The sequence below is a fragment of the Coregonus lavaretus genome (assembly GCF_964263955.1).
Source record: "Coregonus lavaretus genome assembly, chromosome: 12".
Classification (NCBI taxonomy): Eukaryota; Metazoa; Chordata; class Actinopteri; order Salmoniformes; family Salmonidae; genus Coregonus; species Coregonus lavaretus.
In genome coordinates, this window is record NC_139999.1 from 22,873,961 (window position 1) to 22,897,145 (window position 23,185).

General features: G+C 45.2%; 1 protein-coding gene across 1 annotated transcript in view; it reads left to right on the forward strand.

The window, feature by feature from the left end:
- Positions 1–18,701, forward strand: part of prickle2b (prickle homolog 2b) — a 139,271-nt gene extending 120,570 nt beyond the window's left edge. The window contains exons 3-9 of the mRNA XM_084173707.1: positions 2,599–2,782; positions 8,968–9,081; positions 9,248–9,385; positions 11,207–11,410; positions 11,910–12,096; positions 13,582–14,448; positions 15,618–18,701. Coding sequence (XP_084029833.1) covers positions 2,599–2,782; positions 8,968–9,081; positions 9,248–9,385; positions 11,207–11,410; positions 11,910–12,096; positions 13,582–14,448; positions 15,618–16,558 — 2,635 coding nt within the window. The 3' untranslated portion in view covers positions 16,559–18,701. The remainder of the gene's footprint in view (positions 1–2,598; positions 2,783–8,967; positions 9,082–9,247; positions 9,386–11,206; positions 11,411–11,909; positions 12,097–13,581; positions 14,449–15,617) is intronic.
- The last annotated feature ends 4,484 nt before the right edge of the window (positions 18,702–23,185 follow it).

Sequence of the window (23,185 nt, forward strand, 5' to 3'; positions counted from 1 at the left end):
CCCACCCGTAGTATGTGCTCCAGCAGGTATATCTCACTGGTCATCCCCAAAGCCAACACCTCCTTTGGCCACCATTCCTTCCAGTTCTCTGCTGCCAATGACTGGAACGAACTGCAAAAATCTCTGAAGCTGGAGACTTTTATCTCCCTCACTAACTTTAAGCATCAGTTGTCAGAGCACCTTACCGATCACTGCACCTGTACACAGCCCATCTGAAATTAGCCCACCCAACTACCTCATCCCCATATTGTTATTTATTTTGCTAATTTGCACCCCAGTATCTCTATTTGCACATCATCTCTTGCACATCTATCATTCCAGTGTTAATACTAATTGTAATTATTTTGCACTATGGCCTATTTATTGCCTTACCTCAATAACTTGATACATTTGCACACACTGTATATATATTTCTGTTGTATTTTTTTTTACTTTATATTTTGTTTTACCCCATATGTAACTCTGTGTTGTTGTTTTTTATCGCACTGCTTTGCTTTATCTTGGCCAGGTCACAGTTGTAAATGAGAACTTGTTCTCAACTGGCTTACCTGGTTAAATAAAGGTGAAATAAAAAATATATAAAAGGTGTTATTGAATGTGTCACTGTCTGTCACATTGATTACTAAAAAATGTATCTCGACCTGTGCACCTACGTTGTAAACTTTCATTCGTACGCTAGGTTGTAGCAACATCATGATGGGTATAGGAAAAATGTGTGTATCATGTAGTAGACTAAACCTATCGTTGTTACATTGAGCTAGGTGAATGGAATATGAATGAGTCATCCAATGTGCTGTAATAGAAATAAGGCCATGTTCATTTAAAAAGAATCGTCCTCCCTCATCTAAATTGGCACCGGCCGCCACTGCTATAAACCATTCACACATATATATTTATATTCCAGAAGCTAATTTCCTGCAATTCTATCCATTTTGCCATGGTGTTTTGTATTGTGTATTTAAATATGTCGAGAAATAATTCTTGACATAGCTCTTTTTAATGTTTACTATTTTAGTTACACCATTTATACACACCGCATATTTATGTATATACTGGATTCTTGACATTACTCACTCTATATCTACTGCTGTACATATCATTCTTAGTATATCTTGTGTCAATACATCTGGTTTATATACGTATATACAGACTGCATTTTGATTACTGTTACTGTGCTATTTGGCTTGTTAATTTGATTAGTTACATTTCTTTATTTATTATTTTTTTCAGTTTTTTTTGTGTGCGATTATTTGTGTACTTGTTTGATATTTTATTGCATTGTTAGGAGCTAGTAACATAAGCATTTTGCTGCACCCGCTATAACATCTGCCAAACTCACTGTGTACGTGACCAATAAACTTTGATTTGTTTTTGATTGGCTGCCTGAGGGGCAGCAGAAGTTAGCGGATATGACCTACAGGCCTCCCCCTGTGTCCACTGGTTACAGGATCTGCTGCCTGGACAGACGAGTTTCACTGTGTGTGTGTGTGTGTGAGAGTGTATGTAGCCTAGTTCACAACTTTAGTTTATTCTGTTTTTAAGGGTGAGGGGGAAAGAAGGCACTAGTCACATGTACTATACCTAAATTGGAATGGACATAAAAATGGAAGCGCCACACTCTTACAAACATTTACAATCCTTGTTCTGAATGCGAACGAACAAATACCTAGTGTGGGTGTGTTAATCTGTTGCATGGTTCTTGATTAATGAGAACAGAGTTTTATCCTGTCTGAGCATCTGAAACTGCCTGAAGCTAACCTTGTAAAGACAGGAGGAGAAATGTGTATTTACAGTACTGCTTTCCATCACTGTCAGTAGCTCGGCGAATCATTTCCCTAACCTGTTTGTCATTATGTCCTCACTGGCGTTACCTAGAGGATTGTGGGAGCTAAAATGTCTCTGAGATCCTGCTCTCTCGGTGAGACGTGAACACTGGCCCTTGAACTGTGTGGAGTTTAGATTTCACGTGCTTCATTGCCATGGATATTAGATTTCACATGCTTTGTTGCCATGGATATTAGATTTCACATGCTTTGTTACTTTGCAATGGAAAACCCTCAAAACAAAGATGGCATAAGTCCTGGTTGGTTGCTGACAGTGTTTTATATCACTAAGCTTTGACTATGGATAACGGTTGCTCACTTTTATTCATCCTGAAGAAAGACGTGTCCACTCATTGTAAGCTTTGATATCTCATCACTGACCTCTGCTCGCTGTCCCTGTGTCCTGTAGAAAGATCTGTGTCCACTGTAAGCTTTGATAACTGACTTCTGCTTTGCTCTGTGCCCTGTAGGAAGATCTGTGTCCACTGTAAGCTTTGATAACTGACTTCTGCTTTGCCCTGTGCCCTGTAGGAAGATCTGTGTCCACTGTAAGCTTTGATAACTGACTTCTGCTTTACCCTGTGCCCTGTAGGAAGATCTGTGTCCACTGTAAGCTTTGATAACTGACTTCTGCTTTGCCCTGTGCCCTGTAGGAAGATCTGTGTCCACTGTAAGCTTTGATAACTGACTTCTGCTTTGCCCTGTGCCCTGTAGGAAGATCTGTGTCCACTGTAAGCTTTGATAACTGACTTCTGCTTTGCCCTGTGCCCTGTAGGAAGATCTGTGTCCACTGTAAGTGCCGCCGTGAGGAGCATGTGGTGACAGCCATGCCTCTGGAGATGGAGAAGACCATCACTAAGCTGATGTACGACTTCCAGAGGAACTCCACCTCAGACGACGACTCAGGATGCGCACTGGAGGAGTACGCATGGGTGCCCCCGGGGCTCAAACCTGAACAGGTATGATAGATAGACATGCACACACACACACACACACACAGGGGACTCAAACAGGAGTATGGTTTGCTTTCACTATTCTATTACATTTACATTTACGTCATTTAGCAGACGCTCTTATCCAGAGCGACTTACAAGTTGGATGTGTGTGTGCCCGTGTGTGTCTGTGTGTGCGTGCCCGTGTGTGTGTGTGTGTACTCTGTTTACTCTGATATCATAGATCACCTGTATCTACTTTCATCAGGAACTCTTTCAGATACTGTGAGCGTTTGCTTTAGCCTGCCTGAAGTGCCAGATAGACGGGGCTTTCACTCCTTCTGACTATTCTATTGGTCCATTGCACCAGGCAAACTCAATCAAACCCACCTGAAGTATTTTAAATGATTTCAAATAGTATTTGAACACTTTAGAACTGCTTAAATACTTCTGTTGAGTCAGATGATCAAATCCACCTAGAGAAAATCACAGAGATCTTTCATCACACAGTGTCTTTTTCTGAAGCTGTCCGTGCACTATACGATTTTGGCCCCGATTTAGCTTCAGTTTTTGAAATCGGAGACAAAATCCCCATGTATCTCCTCTGTGTTGGATCAAAGTTCTACTCGCCATCTTATATTGCGTGTGTGGTGTTCAATTAAGCCGATAGGTTTACAAGGATTATATGATGCCAGTGGTTGAATGAATATCTCATGAATTCTGCTTGCAAACTGTTTACTCGTGATTTCACAAGCCCATTGTTGACTCTGTTAAGCTGGGATATGCAGAAATATATTACATGGCCTGTGAGCATCCAAGAAAACATCTTTACAAGGCTCTTGTGTACCAAAGGTGTGCGTGTCTGTGTGCTTCTTATTGGACAATAAAACCTCTATAGATGTGAGTTTCATTTTCTTGATGAACTGAAAGGAAGCCTTATTGCGTGTGCAATCGGGGGGTCAATACTCTGTTAACTAGTCCCCCATTTCAGTTGCCCAAGGCTGAGCACCACCATTTTTCATCCCCAAGGGTCACATGTGACCTCCAGTCAATTAAGCCCCCCTTTAAAAGCTGCTCAACACCAGCCGGAGAGGATAGACTGACTGATAGATTTCTAAAGCAGTAGGTCAATATGACTGGGAGTGTTGCAGTTAAAGGAGTGGCTTTGCATTGAGGGAATGGAATAGGCTATATTTTGCAGGATTTACTGCTGGTTGCATATGTACATTGAGTGTCCAGGTATACGGTTTAGCTTTTCCCAACCTGACATACAAGTCAGTCGAGTCATAGAAATATGTTTTCTAACCTTGCACGGTGGCGGTAGGCTATCCATTGAGGTACTTTTCAACGCCCAACCCCAGCCCTGCCCAGTCACAGAGAAAGAGATGGTGAATACCAGTTAATCTGTAGAATCTGAGCTCCAGGTTTAGGTTTCTCCTCAGGGACCCAGTCCCACTGCTCCATCAGGAGGAGCATCCTATTCAGTCTCAACTGGTGTCAAGTCACCATTCTGTAACATATTTTCCACAAAGACTGTGGGAGCCATTCCGGGATAACTAGACATGATTTCCCCCATGCTCTGCAATGATGTGAATGCCTTGATTCATGTATGTAGCTCAATTGTATTGGTAATGTGAAACTGAAAGAATCTCGACTGCATTTCAACTACAAGAATCATGTTCTTATTTAGCTCTGAAACCAGGTTCAGAGTTTAATGGGTTTTATTGAATAGGGAATGAGTTTTCTGAACATTGCTTTTACTGTGCTGAGAAGTTATTGGTTCTGGCCTCAGGAAGGTCCAGCCAATATACACGCTCTCCCTTGATGTCAGAGCTAATAAAATGTCAGGACATTGCCAGGATACAGGGAAGTTCAGGCCAAATATGTTACTAAGCAGCTGTTACTGATGTGTCTCTGCTGTTGGAAAGGCAGATCACGCAGTCTGTCTCCTGTTGCTTTTACCTTGTGTCACAAGAGATGGGGAAGAATCTGCTTGCTCATCCAAGAGGAAATGATATCAAAAAGCTTTTACTATTTAATGTTTTTGTAGAAGGAAATGGCAGCATGTTACCATTCATTGTACTTTGGAATGGCAGTCCTTCCTTCTTGACCTGATGAAGGATCAGTTTCGGATCGAAAACGTTGTCAATAAAGCGGTGAATTGGGCGCTTTAACAGTGTGCAGGCCTTCTTGTTCTTTACTAGTCCTTCCTTCTTGCCCCTGGGTGATGGGCTGTTGTAATGATGTTTAGTTTAAAGTGCGGTATGTCCAATAAACACTCACTGTTGCTTGTTTCAGGACTGGTCTTTGATTGTGTCCTATATATGCTGTCAGTCTTGCCAGTGAACAGCAATGAAAAACAGCTGTGGGGGGGTGGGGGGGACTCTGTTCTGTTGGTTTCTAAAATAATCCCCAAAACCCTGTCATTTGATTTACCCTTTAAAAGTAATATATTCTCCGTACAATTAGAAAGCAGATTTAATCAGAGTACATGTAGTTTCCATGCCCCTGATTACTATTATTATCCCAATCTGCTCGTCCTAACTGGCTCTGGGGAGTGTGTGTGTGTGTCCTGCTCCACATCTCTACCATACAACAGTGTGTGGGTTGGGCCTGGAGTGTATCGGCCAGTTGTTGTTGTTGGACGTGTGTTCAGTGATTTATCAGGGCTTGACCACAGTTGGTGTTTCATGAAATATGCAAGGATCCCTGAGCTGCTTCTTTGACTTCCTATCCTTTGCTGACATGAGCCAAGCCAACCAAAACACAACCAGAGGAATTGAGTTGCACTTAAAGGAGAACAAACTTATAAAATGGGGACATTTCACCCTGGACATGCATAAAAGTTTTAGAATAACCCACAATAAACATGCACCTCGTTTTATTTCCAAGAATCACAGACTATTTCCAGCTGTCATAGAACATGTTGCAGTGGGCTTGGGTTTAAGTTTTGACATTTACATTTACGTCATTTAGCAGACGCTCTTATCCAGAGCGACTTACAAATTGGTGCATTCACCTTATAGCCAGTGGAATAACCACTTTACAATATGTTTGTTTTTTTTTGGGGGGGGGGGGGGGTGGTAAGGCGGGGGTAGAAGGATTACTTTATCCTATCCCAGGTATTCCTTAAAGAGGTGGGGTTTCAAATGTCTCCGGAAGGTGGTGAGTGACTCCGCCGTCCTGGCGTCGTGAGGGAGCTTGTTCCACCATTGGGGTGCCAGAGCAGCGAACAGTTTTGACTGGGCTGAGCGGGAACTGTGCTTCCGCAGAGGTATGGGGGCCAGCAGGCCAGAGGTGGATGAACGCATTGCCCTCGTTTGGGTGTAGGGACTGATCAGAGCCTGAAGGTACGGAGGTGCCGTTCCCCTCACAGCTCCGTAGGCAAGCACCATGGTCTTGTAGCAGATGCGAGCTTCAACTGGAAGCCAGTGGAGTGTGCGGAGGAGCGGGGTGACGTGAGAGAACTTGGGAAGGTTGAACACCAGACGGGCTGCGGCATTCTGGATGAGTTGTAGGGGTTTAATGGCACAGACAGGGAGCCCAGCCAACAGCGAGTTGCAGTAATCCAGACGGGAGATGACAAGTGCCTGGATTAGGACCTGTGCCGCTTCCTGTGTAAGGCAGGGTCGTACTCTCCGAATGTTGTAGAGCATGAACCAACAGGATCGGGTCACCGCCTTGATGTTAGCGGAGAACGACAGGGTGTTGTCCAGGGTCACACCAAGGCTTTTTGCACTCTGGGAGGAGGACACAACGGAGTTGTCAACCGTGATGACGAGATCATGGAACGGGCAGTCCTTCCCCGGGAGGAAGAGCAGCTCCGTCTTGCCGAGGTTCAGCTTGAGGTGGTGATCCGTCATCCACACTGATATGTCTGCCAGACATGCAGAGATGCGATTCGCCACCTGGTTATCAGAAGGGGGAAAGGAGAAGATTAGTTGTGTGTCGTCTCACATCATTTACATTTACATTTTAGTCATTTAGCAGACGCTCTTATCCAGAGTGACTTACATGAGCAATTAGGGTTAAGTGCCTTGCTTAAGGGTACAGCGACAGATTTTTCACCTAGTCGGCTCGGGGATTAGAACCAGCGACCTTTCGGTTACTGGCATAACGCTCTTACCCACTAAGCTACCTGCCGCCCAGATTTGATGCTTGGGGTCATTGTCCATTTGGAAGACCCATTTGCGACCAAGCTTTAACTTCCTGACAGATGTCTTGAGATGTTGCTTCAATATATCCACATCATTTTCCTTCCTCAAGATGCCATCTATTTTGTGAAGTGCACCAGTCCCTCCTGCAGCAAAGCACCCCCACAGCATGATGCTGCCACCCCCGTGCTTCACGGTTGGGATGGTGTTCTTCGGCTTGCAAGCCTTCCCCTTTTTCCTCCAAACATAACGATGGTTATTATGGCCAAACAGTTCTATATTTGTTTCATCAGACCAGAGGACATTTCTCCAAAAAGTACGATCTTTGTCCCCATGTGCAGTTACATAACAAAATCACAAAATAGATGGCATCATGAGGAAGGAAAATTATGTGGATATATTGAAGCAACATCTCAAGACATCAGTCAGGAAGTTAAAGCTTGGTCGCAAATGGGTCTTCCAAATGGACAATGACCCCAAGCATACTTCCAAAGTTGTGGCAAAATGGCTTAAGGACAACAAAGTCAAGGTATTGGAGTGGCCATCACAAAGCCTCAATGTAATCCAATAGAAAACTGAAAACGCGTGTGCGAGCAAGGAGGCCTACAAACCTGACTCATTTACACCAGCTCTGTCAGGAGGAATGGGCCAAAATTCACCCAACTTATTGTGGGAAGCTTGTGGAAGGCTACCCGAAAAGTTTGACCCAAGTTAAACAATTTAAAGGCAATGCTACCAAATAATAATTGAGTGTATGTAAACTTCTGACCCACTGGGAATGTGATGAAAGAAATAAAAGCTGAAATAAATCATTATTTCTACTATTATTCTGACATTTCACATTCTTAAAATAAAGTGGTGATCCTAACTGACCTAAGACAGGACATTTTTACTTGGATTAAATGTCAGGAATTGTGAAAAACTGAGTTTAAATGTATTTGGCTAAGGTGTATGTAAACTTCAGACTTCAACTGTGTGTATATATATATATATATAGGACCAGTCAAAAGTTTGGACACGCCTACTCATTCAAGGGTTTTTCTTTATTTTTACATTGTAGAATAATAGGGAAGACATCAAAACTATGAAATAACACATATGGAATCATGTAGTAACCAAAAAAGTGTTAAACTAATCAAAATATATTTTATATTTGAGATTCTTCAAATAGCCACCCTTTGCCTTGATGACAGCTTTGCACACTCTTGGCATTCTCTCAACCAGCTTCATGAGGTAGTCACCTGGAATGCATTTCAATTAACAGGTGTGTCTTCTTAAAAGTTAATTTGTGGAATTGCTTTCCTTCTTATTGCGTTTGAGCCAATCAGTTGTGTTGTGACAACGTAGAAGATAGCCCTATTTGGTAAAATACCAAGCCCATATTATGGCAAGAACAGCTTAAATAAGCAAAGAGAAACGACAGTCCATCATTACTTTAAGACATGAAGGTCAGTCAATACAGAAAATGTCAAGAAATCCAAATACATTTTATATTTGAGATTCTTCAAATAGCCACCCTTTGCCTTGCCAAGAGTGTGCAAAGCTGTCATCAAGGCAAACGGTGGCTGTTTGAAGAATCTCAAATATAAAATGTATCATTCATTGTTGGCCGGCATAATGTAAAGAATGTCGCAGTCATTAGAATAGTGTGATTAGTATTAATCCTTTGTCTGTCACAAACACGGTTAATTCATGTAACGTGTGTGTGTGTGTGTGTGTGTGTGTGTGTGTGTGTGTGTGTGTGTGTGTGTAAGGGCGAGGGGTAAAGCGTTGCATTCTCATGTCAACATGCTGGGAGGGAGTAAAAGGCCAGATTCCATTAAGTCTGTATCGGAGGGTCATAAATCAAAGTGATTGTAAATGTGTGTGTGTACTGCATGTATGTGTGTTCCTGTGGTAGGGTTAAGGTCACAATGCAGATATGAATGTTCTCCTTTCTCAAATAGCCTACATGATTCCATTAAATGTTAATTTGCTACTTGTGGGCCAATCTTTGTACCATGTCACTAGTATTAGTGGTAGTGGTGGCCTGACAAGCCCGTGTCTCTCTCCCGTCAGGTTCATCAGTACTACAGTTCCCTGCCTGAGGACAAAGTGCCCTATGTAAACAGCCCAGGAGAGAAGCACCGCATCAAACAGCTCCTTCATCAGCTGCCCCCCCACGACAATGAGGTGAGACCGTTCTCCCCCCTGCCCCCCGGGCACACAGAGGTTGGAAAGGGGTCATTTGTAACTGCGACATTGTAACTTGTGTCTCTAGCTTAAAATTATAACAAACTAGAGCGTTTGTGTGTGTCTCTGCTGCCATTTATTTAAACAATGTGTATGTGTTTTCCAGGTACGTTACTGTAACACTCTGGATGATGAGGAGAAGCGTGAGCTCAAACTCTTCAGTAACCAACGGAAACGGGAGAATCTGGGCCGCGGCAGTGTGAGACCGTTTCCCGTGACGATGACCGGAGTGATCTGTGAGCAGGTACAGTAACTCCTGCGGGACTGGGACTGGTGCACACACAGGCACTCGCATAATGAGTAGGGCAGAGGCAGGACAGACTGGTAGACGTTATACATCGGTGGCCATAGTTGGTGAGATATGCTAGAAATACATGTATAGTCACATCACTATGAGGGATCTCTCACAAGAAAATAAAAAACGTTAGCAGGTTATCAAAGAAAATACTATAAAGGCGAAGGACATACACATCTCTTTTGTGGTAGAATCTGAGAATCTTAAGTACCCAGTGACATTTGTCGCTTTTATTGTGATTCACCACGTGAAGAGCTCAGCTGACATTTAAAAGCAGCTCATATAATGGAGCCTCACATTCAAGTCATGACCCTGTCTTTCAACTGTGGTAGACTTGAGGGTCTTGTGTTTTTTAGGGTTTGTGTGTGTGTGTGTGTCTGTCTGTCTGTCTGTCTGTCTTGCTCCTCATATATCCCAGTAGCTTGACCAGAACAGATGTCACACTAACAAACTGATAGCTTATAGGTTCCTTGATGCTGTGCTGTTTTTGATCCTAACTCTCTCTTCACCTTATGTAATACCTTGGAATGCACATTCCAGATTAGATCTCTTGAAGGTTCATCACAGCCTAGATAAACAAATATTGATGTTGCTTTAGTCTACATCTTTAACACGGAGCCAATATAACATGAGATAAATGAAAGCACTAGAAAGTGTTCATTCAGAAACACACTCAGCTCCCAGTCATTCCCTTACAGACCTGAGGCAGTTCTGCTCTGTTATGTTCATGTCCTGTTTGTATCCCTGTTTTACTCGCTGTGTTTCTTGCTAAGCAGACAACCATATCACAGACATACACAGAACTGTGTGTGTGTGTGGGGGAGCAGATTATTTTAAGAGTGTGTATTGATTGAATCCCCTCCCCCGACTGATCTCTATATGCGTAGCAGGGCTGTGTGCCAGTTAGATAACCTGATTGTAACTTTCTCATCTCCCTCTCTTTCCCACCCCTCTAAATCTCTGCTGCACTCCCTGACCTTCCTCTCTTTGTCACGCTGTCTCCTTCACTCCCTCCCCCTCCTTTCTCCCCTCCCTACCATCTCTCACTGTCTCCACCCACTCATTCCCACTCCCTGTACCTTTCTTCTCCCCTGCCTATCCTCTTTCTCCTCCCCATGTCTCTTTCTCCTCCACATCTCTCTCCTCCCCATGTCTCTTTCTCCTCCCCATCTCTCTCCTCCCCATGTCTCTTTCTCCTCCCCATCTCTCTCCTCCCCATGTCTCTCTCTCCTCCCCCATGTCTCTCCTCCCCCATGTCTCTCCTCCCCCATGTCTCTCCTCCCCCATGTCTCTCCTCCCCCATGTCTCTTTCTTCTCCCCATCTCTCACCTCCACCATGTCTCTTTCTCCTCCCCCATGTTGCTTTCTCCTCCCCATCTCTCCCCTCCCCCATGTCTCTTTCTCCTCCCCCATGTCTCTCCTCCCCCATGTCTCTTTCTCCTCCCCATCTCTCTCCTCCACCATGTATCTTTCTCCTCCCCCATGTCTCTCCTCCCTCATGTCTCTTTCTCCTCCCCCATGTCTCTCCTCCCCCATGTCTCTTTCTCCTCCCCATCTCTCTCCTCCACCATGTATCTTTCTCCTCCCCCATGTCTTTCCTCCCTCATGTCGCTTTCTCCTCCCCCATCTCTCTCCTCCACCATGTATCTTTCTCCTCCCCCATGTCTCTCCTCCACCATGTCTCTTTCTCCTCCCCCATCTCTCTCCTCCACCATGTCTCTTTCTCCTCCCCCATCTCTCCCCTCCACCATGTCTCTCTCCATCTCTCAGTGTGGGGGGCAAATAAACGGAGGTGACATTGCAGTGTTTGCGTCGCGGGCGGGCCACGCCGTGTGTTGGCACCCTGGCTGCTTCGTGTGCAGCATGTGTGATGAGCTGCTGGTGGACCTCATCTACTTCTACCAGGAAGGGAAGATCTACTGTGGTCGGCACCATGCAGAGAGACTCAAACCACGCTGCTCCGCCTGCGACGAGGTGCGAGCAGACCCCGCTAAACACACCCACAGGCACACAAACACACACACATGCAGTACACACACACAGTCACAATCCTCTCTGATACTCAACCGTTTATAGGCCTTCCCGGCAAATATTATATTGAATACTATGACACTAACTTCCATGCAAAACACAATAGATGATTTAGTGATGGGTAAACAGAAGAGGCCTATATGGCGTTTTCTTGAAATATACTGCTATAATATGGGAATAATAAAGCATTGTTTTCAATTAGATCTCCATACACATGATCCCAAAGAGTGGACTGTGAGACAGAGTGGATGGTGTAATACAGTAGGACAGTGTCTGTCAGTATGAGGGAGGGAGAGGGAGAGGGCTGCAGTAGCAGGCAGCGAGGCCTTGAAGTCTTTGTCCTGTCATTCTCTGTAATTGGGTGAGCAGGGCCTTGCCTCAGAGGAAAAGCAGCATGATAAATGATACCTTCCCCATCCCTCTTCCCTCTCTCCGTCTGTAGATTATCTTTGCGGACGAGTGCACGGAGGCAGAGGGCAGGCACTGGCACATGAAGCACTTCTGCTGTTTCGAGTGTGAGACGGTGCTGGGCGGCCAGCGCTACATTATGAAGGAGGGCCGTCCCTACTGCTGCAGCTGTTTCGAGTCCCTATATGCAGAGTACTGTGACTCCTGTGGGGAACACATCGGTATGCCACGCACCCGCCCCATCCATCAGAGCCAACGCAAGGCCCTAGATCCAACACATGAGCCCTACTCCTGAGCACTAGAGCACTGGCATTATCTGTTTATTATCTATGCATAGTCACTTTAACTCTACCCACATGTACATATTACCTCGACTAACCGGTGCCCCCGCACATTGACTCTGTAGCGGTACCCCCTGTATATAGCCTCCCTACTGTTATTTTATTTTACTGCTGCTCTTTCATTATTTGCTATTTTTATTTTTTACTTATCTATTTTTTACTTAATTTTTCTTAAAACTGCGTTGTTGGTTAAGGGCTTGTAAGTAAGCATTTCACTGTAAGGTCTACCTACACCTGTTGTATTCGGCGCATGTGGCAAATAATATTTGATTGGATTTAATACGCAAAGCTAGACGAATGGGACGCTATTTCAGCTGCATGATTTCTGTAATGTTAAGGGAACAGAGGAATGACCTGGATTTAGCTTGGAGAAACATTTCAGGGAGAAATATGAAAAGGTGCAGATATGACCTGCTTTTAGCTGAGAGTAACCGTGGGTAGGTTTTAATGCAACACTAGCATGCAGATACCTTATTGTCCTTTAATACAGACTATGTGAACTTAAGACTGTTTTCTCAAAAGGGGAAAAAGATCAGTGGGTGAAATCAATTCAATTTCAAATGTATTCAGTAGATACATGTTTCATACATTTTCATAAGATCATTTTCTGTAGGTTAACCAAACCCGTTCTGAGCAGGACAACTCTGTGTTTTTTTTTGGAGGGTAAACCCAGCGCCGTATCACCAGTTGGCCCAGTGCAACCTCTGTGTGTTCCTCTCAGTCCAGAGAGCTGCTGGCTTATCCCTCAACAGGATCCCCAGCTGTGATCTGGCATGGCCCTCAGCAGACAGACATGCAGCTCTGTAATTATTTGTTATACAGGATAAAGAAAGTATTTGAGTAAAACTGATTATAAATTGAAACCATCAAAAAACATATTGAAACCAGATGGCAGCCATTAGCCTTGGACCATTCTCCCCGGCAATTCCAAACATACTTAAAATCTAATGTGTTTATACAGTGCCAGGCATGGTACATAATGGGTTTACCCCTAAACTCCGCTAAGTGTCGTAGCCCCAGGGCGCTTCTTCACTCAAGTTTACTTATAATTTCCTACTGCAGTTTTAACTTTTAAAAAATCCAGTTTAGGGACGATATCTTTATCTTTTAATTCGGATATGAGTTCTCCCTCTAGAATATTTAGCTCATGTTTTGTATTTGATTAGCCTCAATTTGCCAAGCTGCTTATAGCACTTTCTCTTTCACATTCCCCACCTACAGTGTTTCTACAATGATTAGTCTTGATGGTTTTCTGTTGCAGGCATTGGCTCTGAGCATTACAGAGCAAAATAGTAAAATGTATTGGGACCTTTTCATGGACATTTTGGCTTATATGCTAACAAGTCTTTCCCCTCTCTCCCGCAGGCATTGACCAGGGCCAGATGACGTATGACGGGCAGCACTGGCATGCCACAGAGGGCTGTTTCTGCTGTGCCCGCTGTAAGTGTTCCCTCCTAGGTCGCCCCTTCCTGCCCAAACAGGGACAAATCTTCTGCTCACGCTCCTGCAACCTTGGGGAGGAGCCTAACGGGTCAGACTCCTCAGACTCCGCCTTCCAGAGCGCACGCTCAACTCGAGAGCCCCGCCGCAGCTCCAAGGCTGGGAAGAACGGGGGTCAGGCGGGGCGGTTTTCGAGCGAGGTGGATCCTCTCTCCTTACAGATGGACCTGCTGAGTCTGTCCAGCCAGACGCCCAGTCTGACCCGTGAGCCGCCCGCATGGCAGAGCCAGGGACAGGGGGGCGACACGTACCCCTACGAGGGCCGATCAGACCACACAGCAACACCCACTCCACTCCAGCTGCTCAGCCAATGCAACGTCAGGACTGCATATAACTCCACCTCCCCCGGGCAGGGCGGCCAACCAGACCCCAGGTCCAAGGAGACGGGTGTCCCCAAGAGGCCGCCCATCTCAGCCCTGAAGGGCCACTCCATGAATGAGAACTGGTTCCACAAGGGCCCAGTCAACTACTACCCCCCCAAACTGAAACCCCAGCAAAGCATTGACGTACCCCACAGCTCCTCACCCCACAATGGCTTCTCTGACAAGCGCTCAGTCAGTCTGCATGTGTTCCAGAGGGAGAACCAGAGGGACAGGGACAAGGAGGTGGGGCCTCCCCAGATGGGGCGCAGCAGGAATCCCATCAGTGCACTTAGCTTCACAGAGCAGCTCACTCCCCTAGAGCAGACACCCAGGGGTTCCATGGAGTCACTCACCCTGTCCAACGCTACAGGTAACTCATTCAAAATTCACCATCATGTGAAGATTAATTAATATGATTATATTTGAAGCAATATATTTTACTGCTCAGGACATTTTATTTCTCACTGAATACTGCAACCCATCTGGGGCTAACTAAAAAAGTATTGTTCACATAAGAGTGTAATGTCTATTATATCAAAGGTTATTTTCGGGATATTTTTTGTCATTATCCGTGATCAGGAGAAAAAAAAGATGCCAGCAAGCATCTTTCTCATGTCAGTCAGTCAGAGTTTCTAAACCATACGGTACTCTCTTTGAGTCATTCATCCAGGCTCTGCTGTAGCCGGCCGCAACCGGGAGACCAATGGGGTGGCGCACAATTGGCCCAGCGTCGTCCAGGGTAGGGGAGGGAATGGCCGGCAGGGAGGTAGCTCAGTTGGTAGAGCATGGCGTTTGCAACGCCAGGGTTGTGGGTTCGTTTCCCACGGGGGGCCAGTATGAAAAATTAAAAAAAGAATAATGTATGCACTAACTGTAAGTCGCTCTGGATAAGAGCGTCTGCTAAATGACGTAAATGTAATTCATGTGAGTGCTCTAAATAACTCAACTGGTTAGTTTTCCTGTCTGTAAAGTGAAGGGCGGGCTGTACGTTGATTCTGCTGCTCTGATTGGATAGAGTGAAGCTGTATCTCTCCATCCACTCGCTTCATAGTTTCACCCGATCACTTTTCCTCGCATGTTTTCGGTCTGATCATTTAGATTGCTGCTGCCTGCTACTATGATAAATCACATGGTGAGGATGTTTGCTATCAAGCTATCAATGTGCATAATATCTAACAAGTGGGGCAAGATTAGGGAAAAAATATACAACGCTAATGCGCATTCTGACAGCAAACTTGGCTGCCCACTGCAAGTTGAGGACACATACGCATACACACCCACCCCTCTGCGCACTGCTCCTAATCTGCAGCTTTTTTGCAGTGAGAACGTGCAAGGAGGTATTTTGCCAACATCTATTTAGGCATATTAAAACACTTCAGTTTTTCCGATCACGAGAATCATCCGATCCGACTATCAACTGTCAACTTATGGATACGATTACGAATACGAGTATGGCCATGTCAGCACACCCCTAATGATAATAATAAGGACAACTGATGAAGTTGACCACTGACTAACCCCTCTGTTCTCTCTCTGAAGGAACGTCAGCAGACGGAGGAGGGAAACGCCAGAAGCACCTGTCTCGTTTCTCCATGCCCGACCTGAGCAAAGACTCTGGCATGAACGTGTCAGAGAAGAGCAACATGGGCACCCTCAACTCCTCTGTCCAGTTCCACAGTTCTGAGTCTCTGCGCAGCCTGACCTCAGGCCAGCCCTACATGGAGCTGGAGCCCCCGGTGCAGGTGCAGGTGCAGTACCCTCTGCAGTACTGTGAGCCCCCAGGCCTGGGCATGGGGATGGGCCGCTTGCCCCCCGGCTTCACCTACCAGGAGGAGGACAGGGTCAGCCTGGTGAGCAGCGCCAATGCTGCACGCCTCCCGCCCATCAGCGAGCGCACCCAGAGACGAGGAGAGGGCCCGGGCATGGCTGACCCTGAAGACACCCCTCAGCGCCGTAGACACCACCACCACCGCTCACGTCGCTCCAGACGCTCCCGCTCGGAGAACGCCCTGCACCTGGCCGCAGAGCGCAGGGAGAGACCCCAGGAGAGGCCCAAGCTGAGAGTCAGAGAGGACTATGACCAGTTCCCCCCTCCCCGGGGCGCCAGGGACCCGTTTGGGGGCGCAGGGGGGAGGTACAGGGGGCCGGAGCCATTCAGGCAGTGCCCTCGCACCACATCTGACCTCACCCTGCAGAACCCGGGTGCCCACCGCCGCCTCGCCGGGCCCTACTCATGGGACGACTACGATGATGAGGACGAGTGGTGCTCCACCTGCTCTTCATCATCTGAGTCAGAGGACGAGGGCTACTTCCTGGGAGAGCCCATCCCCAGGCCCGTGCAGCTGAGGTACCTTAGCAGCCAGGAGCTCCTCCACAAGTACAGCTCCACGGGGGTGGGCGGACCGCACCAAATGAGCGGCAGAGGGGGACAGCTGCACACCCGCAAACGCCGGAAAAGCAAGAATTGCATAATCTCTTAACATTCGCCACATGGCCAGAGTCAAGAGAAAGTGCCCTCCCTCTCCCCAGTATACAGTCGTGGTCAAAAGTTTTGAGAATGACACAAGTATTGGTCTTCACAAAGTTAGCTGCTTCAGTGTTTTTAGATATTTTTGTCAGATGTTACTATGGTATACTGAAGTATCAAAGGCTTTTATTGACAATTACATTAAGTTTATGCAAAGAGTCAATATTTGCAGAGTCAACCCTTCTTTTTCAAGACCTCTGCAATCCGCCCTGGCATGCTGTCAATTAACTTCTGGGCCACATCCTGACAGATGGCAGCCCATTCTTGCATAATCAATGCTTGGAGTTTGTCAGTTATTTGTGGGTTTTTGTTTGTCCACCCGCCTCTTGAGGATTGACCACAAGTTCTCAATGGGATTAAGGTCTGGGGAGTTTCCTGGCCATGGACCCAAAATGTCGATGTTTTGTTCCCCGAGCCACTTAGTTATCACTTTTGCCTTATGGCAAGGTGCTCCATCATGCTGGAAAAGGCATTGTTCGTCACCAAACTGTTCTTGGATGGTTGGGAGAAGTTGCTCTCGGAGGATGTGTTGGTACCATTCTTTATTCATGGCTGTGTTCTTAGGCAAAATTGTGAGTGAGCCCACTCCCTTGGCTGAAAAGCAACCCCACACATGAATGGTCTCAGGATGCTTTACTGTTGGCATGACACAGGACTGATGGTAGCGCTCACCTTGTCTTCTCCGGACAAGCTTTTTTCCGGATGCCCCAAACAATCGGAAAGGGGATTCATCAGAGAAAATGACTTTACCCCAGTCCTCAGCAGTCCAATCCCTGTACCTTTTGCAGAATATCAGTCTGTCCCTGATGTTTTTCCTGGAGAGAAGTGGCTTCCTCGCTACCCTTCTTGAAAATAGGCTATCCTCCAAAAGGCTTCGCCTCACTGTGCGTGCAGATGCACTCACACCTGCCTGCTGCCATTCCTGAGCAAGCTCTGCACTGGTGGTGCCCCGATCCCGCAGCTGAATCAACTTTAGGAGACGGTCCTGGCGCTTGCTGGACTTTCTTGGGCGCCCTGAAGCCATCTTCACAACAATGTAATCTCTCTCCTTGAAGTTCTTGATGATCCAATAAATGGTTGATTTAGGTGCAATCTTACTAGCAGCAATATCCTTGCCTGTGAAGGCCTTTTTGTTCAAAGCAATGATGACTGCACGTGTTTCCTTGCAGGTAACCATGGTTAACAGAGGAAGAACAGAGATTTCAAGCACCAGCCTCCTTTTAAAGCTTCCAGTCTGTTATTCTAACTCAATCAGCATGGCAGAGTGATCTCCAGCCTTGTCCTCGTCAACACTCTCACCTGTGTTAACGAGAGACTCATTGACATGATGTCAGCTGGTCCTTTTGTGGCAGGGCTGAAATGCAGTGGAAATGTTTTTTTGGGGATTAAGTTCATTTTCATGGCAAAGAGGGACTTTGCAATTAATTGCAATTCATCTGATCACTCTTCATAACATTTTGGAGTATATGTAAATTGCCATCATAAAAACTGAGGCAGCAGACTTTGTGAAAATTAATATTTGTGTCATTCTCAAAACTTTTGACCACGACTGTACACTAACATAGTTCATCTGTTCAGAAAAAAAAACAGCCACTCTTCTGAAGTTGTTGAGTATTGTGAGGTTGACAGTGTTTGATATGCAGTTGGGTAAACCGTTGACAGCACGCATGTTTTGCATGTTTATCCATTTAATGTTTCAAAACAAGTTATCCTGAGTACTGATTATATTTCTCTGACTCTCACACTGCGCTCTGCTTGTCTGTCACCATGTTTATCAAAGCCAACATGCAATCGTAATAATAATGTCATTTCCATTCAGCAACAGTAAGGTACAGTCAGTTTAGTAAGGTCCAGCTATTTCATGCAATGTGATTTAGGTATATACCATTATACTCAAGTTTATAGGATGTATATAAGTAAATTAATTAATGAATTCACTAAGTTAAGGAAGTAATGTAAATACTATGTAAATGAGGTCCCACATATTTTTATATTTTGTATAGAATCATTTATGTATTGAATATCTATAATGTAGAAATAGAAACGCATGCCTGTTTATGTACTGATGTTGTCCTGCATTGGAATAAAATAATATTTCAGAGAAAGATTGACAGGTGTCCGTTCCCTCACTGGGTACTGGTGTGTTCATGTGAAGCTATGTCTACCACTGAACAGTCATGCTCACCATCTGCTAAATGCTAAAATGAATGAGAATATGGCAAAAGCGCTGATTAAAAAGTAACTTCTCTGTAAATGTCATTACCCCCATGAGGTCATGAGTCAAGTGTTACAAATATTGTGATTCATGGGCCTTTGTGGCACTGTTTGCAAACAGATGTCTGTGAGCTCTAGCTGATCTAATCATAAACCCAGATAAGTTATGTGCTGCTGATGCAGCTCTATGGATTAACGCATTAATAACTATGCTGATGGGATTCTTATGGTCTTCACTGAAGCGCAGTTTGTAACTCACAAGCTATCTCCTCAATTAATACAACCCTTACATCCAAAATGACAGGAGTAGTTTACTTCTCTTGTCATCTAATTCTCCCGTTTTCTACATTTACACTTAGACAAGAGATCCACGTTAAGTTTGTGTTTGAAAGGTGAAGTAGCAGGGCTATAAATTGGATTGTGTCTGATGTCCATGTGGTCAGAGGATTACGCTAGCTAGGTCTCTGGCCCTCGTAATCTGTGTCCACTCCACACCCTCCCTTCTGCTGCAGGTCTCAAAACTATAGGTATTTAACTATACTCTCTAGATTAAAAGTGATTGAAGTCCAATGCTATTGACATGTTGGGGGCAATAGTGTGTGTTTATGTAGGTTCCTTTAGAGGGTATGTCTTTCATTGTTCATATATTTTGCTGTGGTCAAATAACAAAGGGTGAGAGAGGAGTTCTCATTTTGTTGACTGTTATGACCAAAACAGCTGCACAAACATGTGCGACACATTTCTCTTCTGGGAGTGTGTGTCTTGTTTCCCCTCTTTTACTGAGCCTCTAGGCCACTGCCATTGATTAAGTCAAACCCGCAAAGATGCACATTGTCACATCGTTTCCAAAGAAATTAGTCCTGGAAAAAACAACCCTGTCGATCTCCAGTCGTCTGGGTATTGATCTAACGGAACACATGGTTTCAAAACTCATCAGCGCACACAGCCTTACTTCATCAACCCAACCCATATATTTATTCACATATTCATTCATTTCGTTTACATATCTTCTCATCGCTGCAGGCCTTTACCCAAGGACAGAGGGGTTGTGCAGTCAGTCAGTGTGTCAATGGTTTGGCACTGAGAGTGAGTCTGTGGCTTTTCCATGTGCTTAATTAAAGCAGAGATAAGAGGCTGTCAGAGGTGCCACAAATTGTGGCCATATGCTTTCTGGGCTGCGCCATAGAGGAGTAGAGGAGGGGATAATGCAGTTGTGTTGATGCAGGACAGTGACAGTGGTCTGGTCCGCTGGGGCATGGCTGACTCCAGGGAGATTACACCCACTGGAGAGAACACACATCCCATATATGGCTCTGGTTATAGCATCTTTGTTATTTGTCTTACTGAATGTTGTGATCCATGTCATATTTACAGAGTACATTCTTATGAGAATGTGGTTTGAATACTTCTACACTTGTGTTTGTCATATGGAGTTTGTATGGGGCTTGTGAAAAGCACTGAGTGAGTCAAAGTATGTAACATCCAAAGCATGACAACTTGAAAACAGCTTGTCTTTCAATTTGCATTTTAATTGCAGAATGAAGTTGATCATGCCTAAGCTAATGACTATCACATATTTCAAATGAAGCTAAACTGCTGCAGGTGAAAGAGTGAAAAGAAGTGTGGCACTTTAGTTTGTGATAGACCACCTGTTACTGAGAAGACTGCTAACAAAGGCTTGTCTGTTAAGGACAATCCTGGTGCTGACGAAGATGGCGGCCTCGCGACTAGCTCTTAGGAAACTTTGCTGTATTTTGTTTTTTTTATGTGTTCTTTTTTACATTATTAGCTCAAAGTGTTTTGTATCATTACAGCCGGTAAAAACGATTGGATATCAGAGCGGCGGTAACTCACCAGCATTATGACCAGGAATACGACTTCCCCGAAGCAGATCCTTTGTTTGCTCTCCCCAGGGCAATTGAACTGATTCCAGCGGCTGACCCAAAACATCGCCGGCGGAAGAGAGGCACTCAGAGCGGCCTGCTGGTTCGACTTAGGAGGCGCGCACACCACCCACCGCTTCCAATTATATTACTCGCTAATATTCAGTCTTTGGATAACAAAGTCGACGAGCTCAGGGCAAGGATTTCTTTCCAGAGAGACATCAGGGCCTGTAACATACTTTGTTTCAAGGAAACATGGCTCTCTCTGGATATTCTGTCGAAATCGGTCCAGCCAGATGATTGTTCAAAAGACCAGCACTCACCTCTGTCATCATGAAGTGCTTTGAGAGACTAGTCAAGGATCATATCACCTCTACCTTACCTGTCACCCTCGACCCACTTCAATTTGTTTACCGCCCCAATAGATCCACAGACGATGCAATTGCCATCACACTGCCCAATCCCATCTGGACAAGAGGAATACCTATGTAAGAATGCCGTTCATTGACTATAGCTCAGCATTCAACACCATAATACCCTCCAAGCTCATCATTAAGCTCGAGACCCTAGGTCTGAACCCCGCCCTGTGCAACTGTGACCTGGACTTCATGACGGGCCGCCCCCAGGTGTTGAAGGTAGGAAACAACATCTCCACTTCACTGATCCTCAACACTTGGGCCCCACAAGGGTGTGTGCTCAGCCCCCTCCTGTACTCCCTGTTCACCCATGACTGCGTGGCCAAGCATGCCTCCAACTCAATCATCAAGTTTGCAGACAACACAACAGTAGTAGGCTTGATTACCAACAATGACGAGACAGCCTCCAGGGAGGGGGTGAGGGCTCTGGGAGTGTGGTGCAAGGAAAATAACCTCTCACTCAATGTCAACAAAACAAAGGAGATGATTGTGGACTTCAGGAAAGGTGCACCCCCCTATCCACATCGACAGGACCGCAGTGGAGAAGGTGGAAATCTTCAAGTTCCTTGGCGCACACATCACTGACAAACTGAAAAGAAGGCACAACAGAGCCTCTTCAACCTCAGGAGGCTGAAGAAATTTGGCTTGGCACCTAAAACCCTCACAAACTTTTACAGATGCACAATTGAGAGCATCCTGTTGGGCTGTATCACCACCTGGTACGGCAACTGCACAGCCCGCAACCGCAGGGCTCTCCAGAGGATGGTGCGGTCTGCCGAAAGCATTACCGGGGAAAACTACCCGCCCTCCAGGACACCTACAGCACCCGATGTCACAGGAAGGCCAGAAAGATTGTCAAGGACATCAACCACCCAAGCCACTGCCTGTTCACCCCGCTATCATCCAGAAGGCGTGGTCAGTACAGGTACATCAAAGCTGGGACAGAGAGAATGAAAAACAGCTTCTATCTCAAGGCCATCAGACTGTTAAATAGCCATCACTAGCACATTAGAGGCTGCTGCTGCCTATTGAAATCACTGGCCACTTTAAGAAATGGAACACTAGTCACTTTAATAATGTTTACATATCTTGCATTACTTTTCTCATATGTATATACTGTATTCTATAATATTCTACTGTATTTTAGGCCAATACGCTTTGTCATTGCTCGTCCATATATGTATATATTCTTAATTCCATTCCTAACTTAGATTTGTGTGTATTGGGTATATGTTGTGAAATTGTTAGATATTACTTGTTAGATATTACTGCACTGTCAGAGCTGGAAGCACAAGCATTTCGCTACACCCGCAATAACATCTGCTAAACACGTCTATGTGACAAATAACATATGATTTGATTTTGATTTGATCTGTTTGTGCTTCTGACTGTCAGTCTCTCGTGGTCTGTTTAGGGCTCATGAAGAGCATTCAGATTATTCTAAATAGAATGTCTGTAGAATGTGACAGTAAATTAACCAATGTTCCTGACATTCCATTAGCCCAGGCATGCAAGGAACTCAGGGTCATGTGATCACGCTAAAGTTAGCAGACAGGGATTCATAGGATGAAACCCAGAGAGAGTCTGAAACCCAGAGGCTGTTCCTGTTTCATGACCATGACTAGATAACACTACCATGTTGTCCAGCGGTGCACACAGAACACATCTTCCTATTGTAGTGTGTCAGAGACGGTTCTGTTCTGGCAACACTAAGCTCTATCTTGGTTAACTGGGAGGTATGGGTAGTGGTCAGATGGACGGCTATCAGCTGAGACATAAAGATGGAAAATTCTCCTGTCTGCTGAAGAAGGTCAGAAGCTATTAAGTGATTTTCAAGGCCAGCACAGAGAAGGCGCCTATCTGAAGTACAGTGGGGAAAAAAAGTATTTAGTCAGCCACCAATTGTGCAAGTTCTCCCACTTAAAAAGATGAGAGAGGCCTGTAATTTTCACCATAGGTACACGTCAACTATGACAGACAAAATGAGAAAAAACAATCCAGAAAATCACATTGTAGGATTTTTAATGAATTTATTTGCAAATTATGGTGGAAAATAAGTATTTGTTC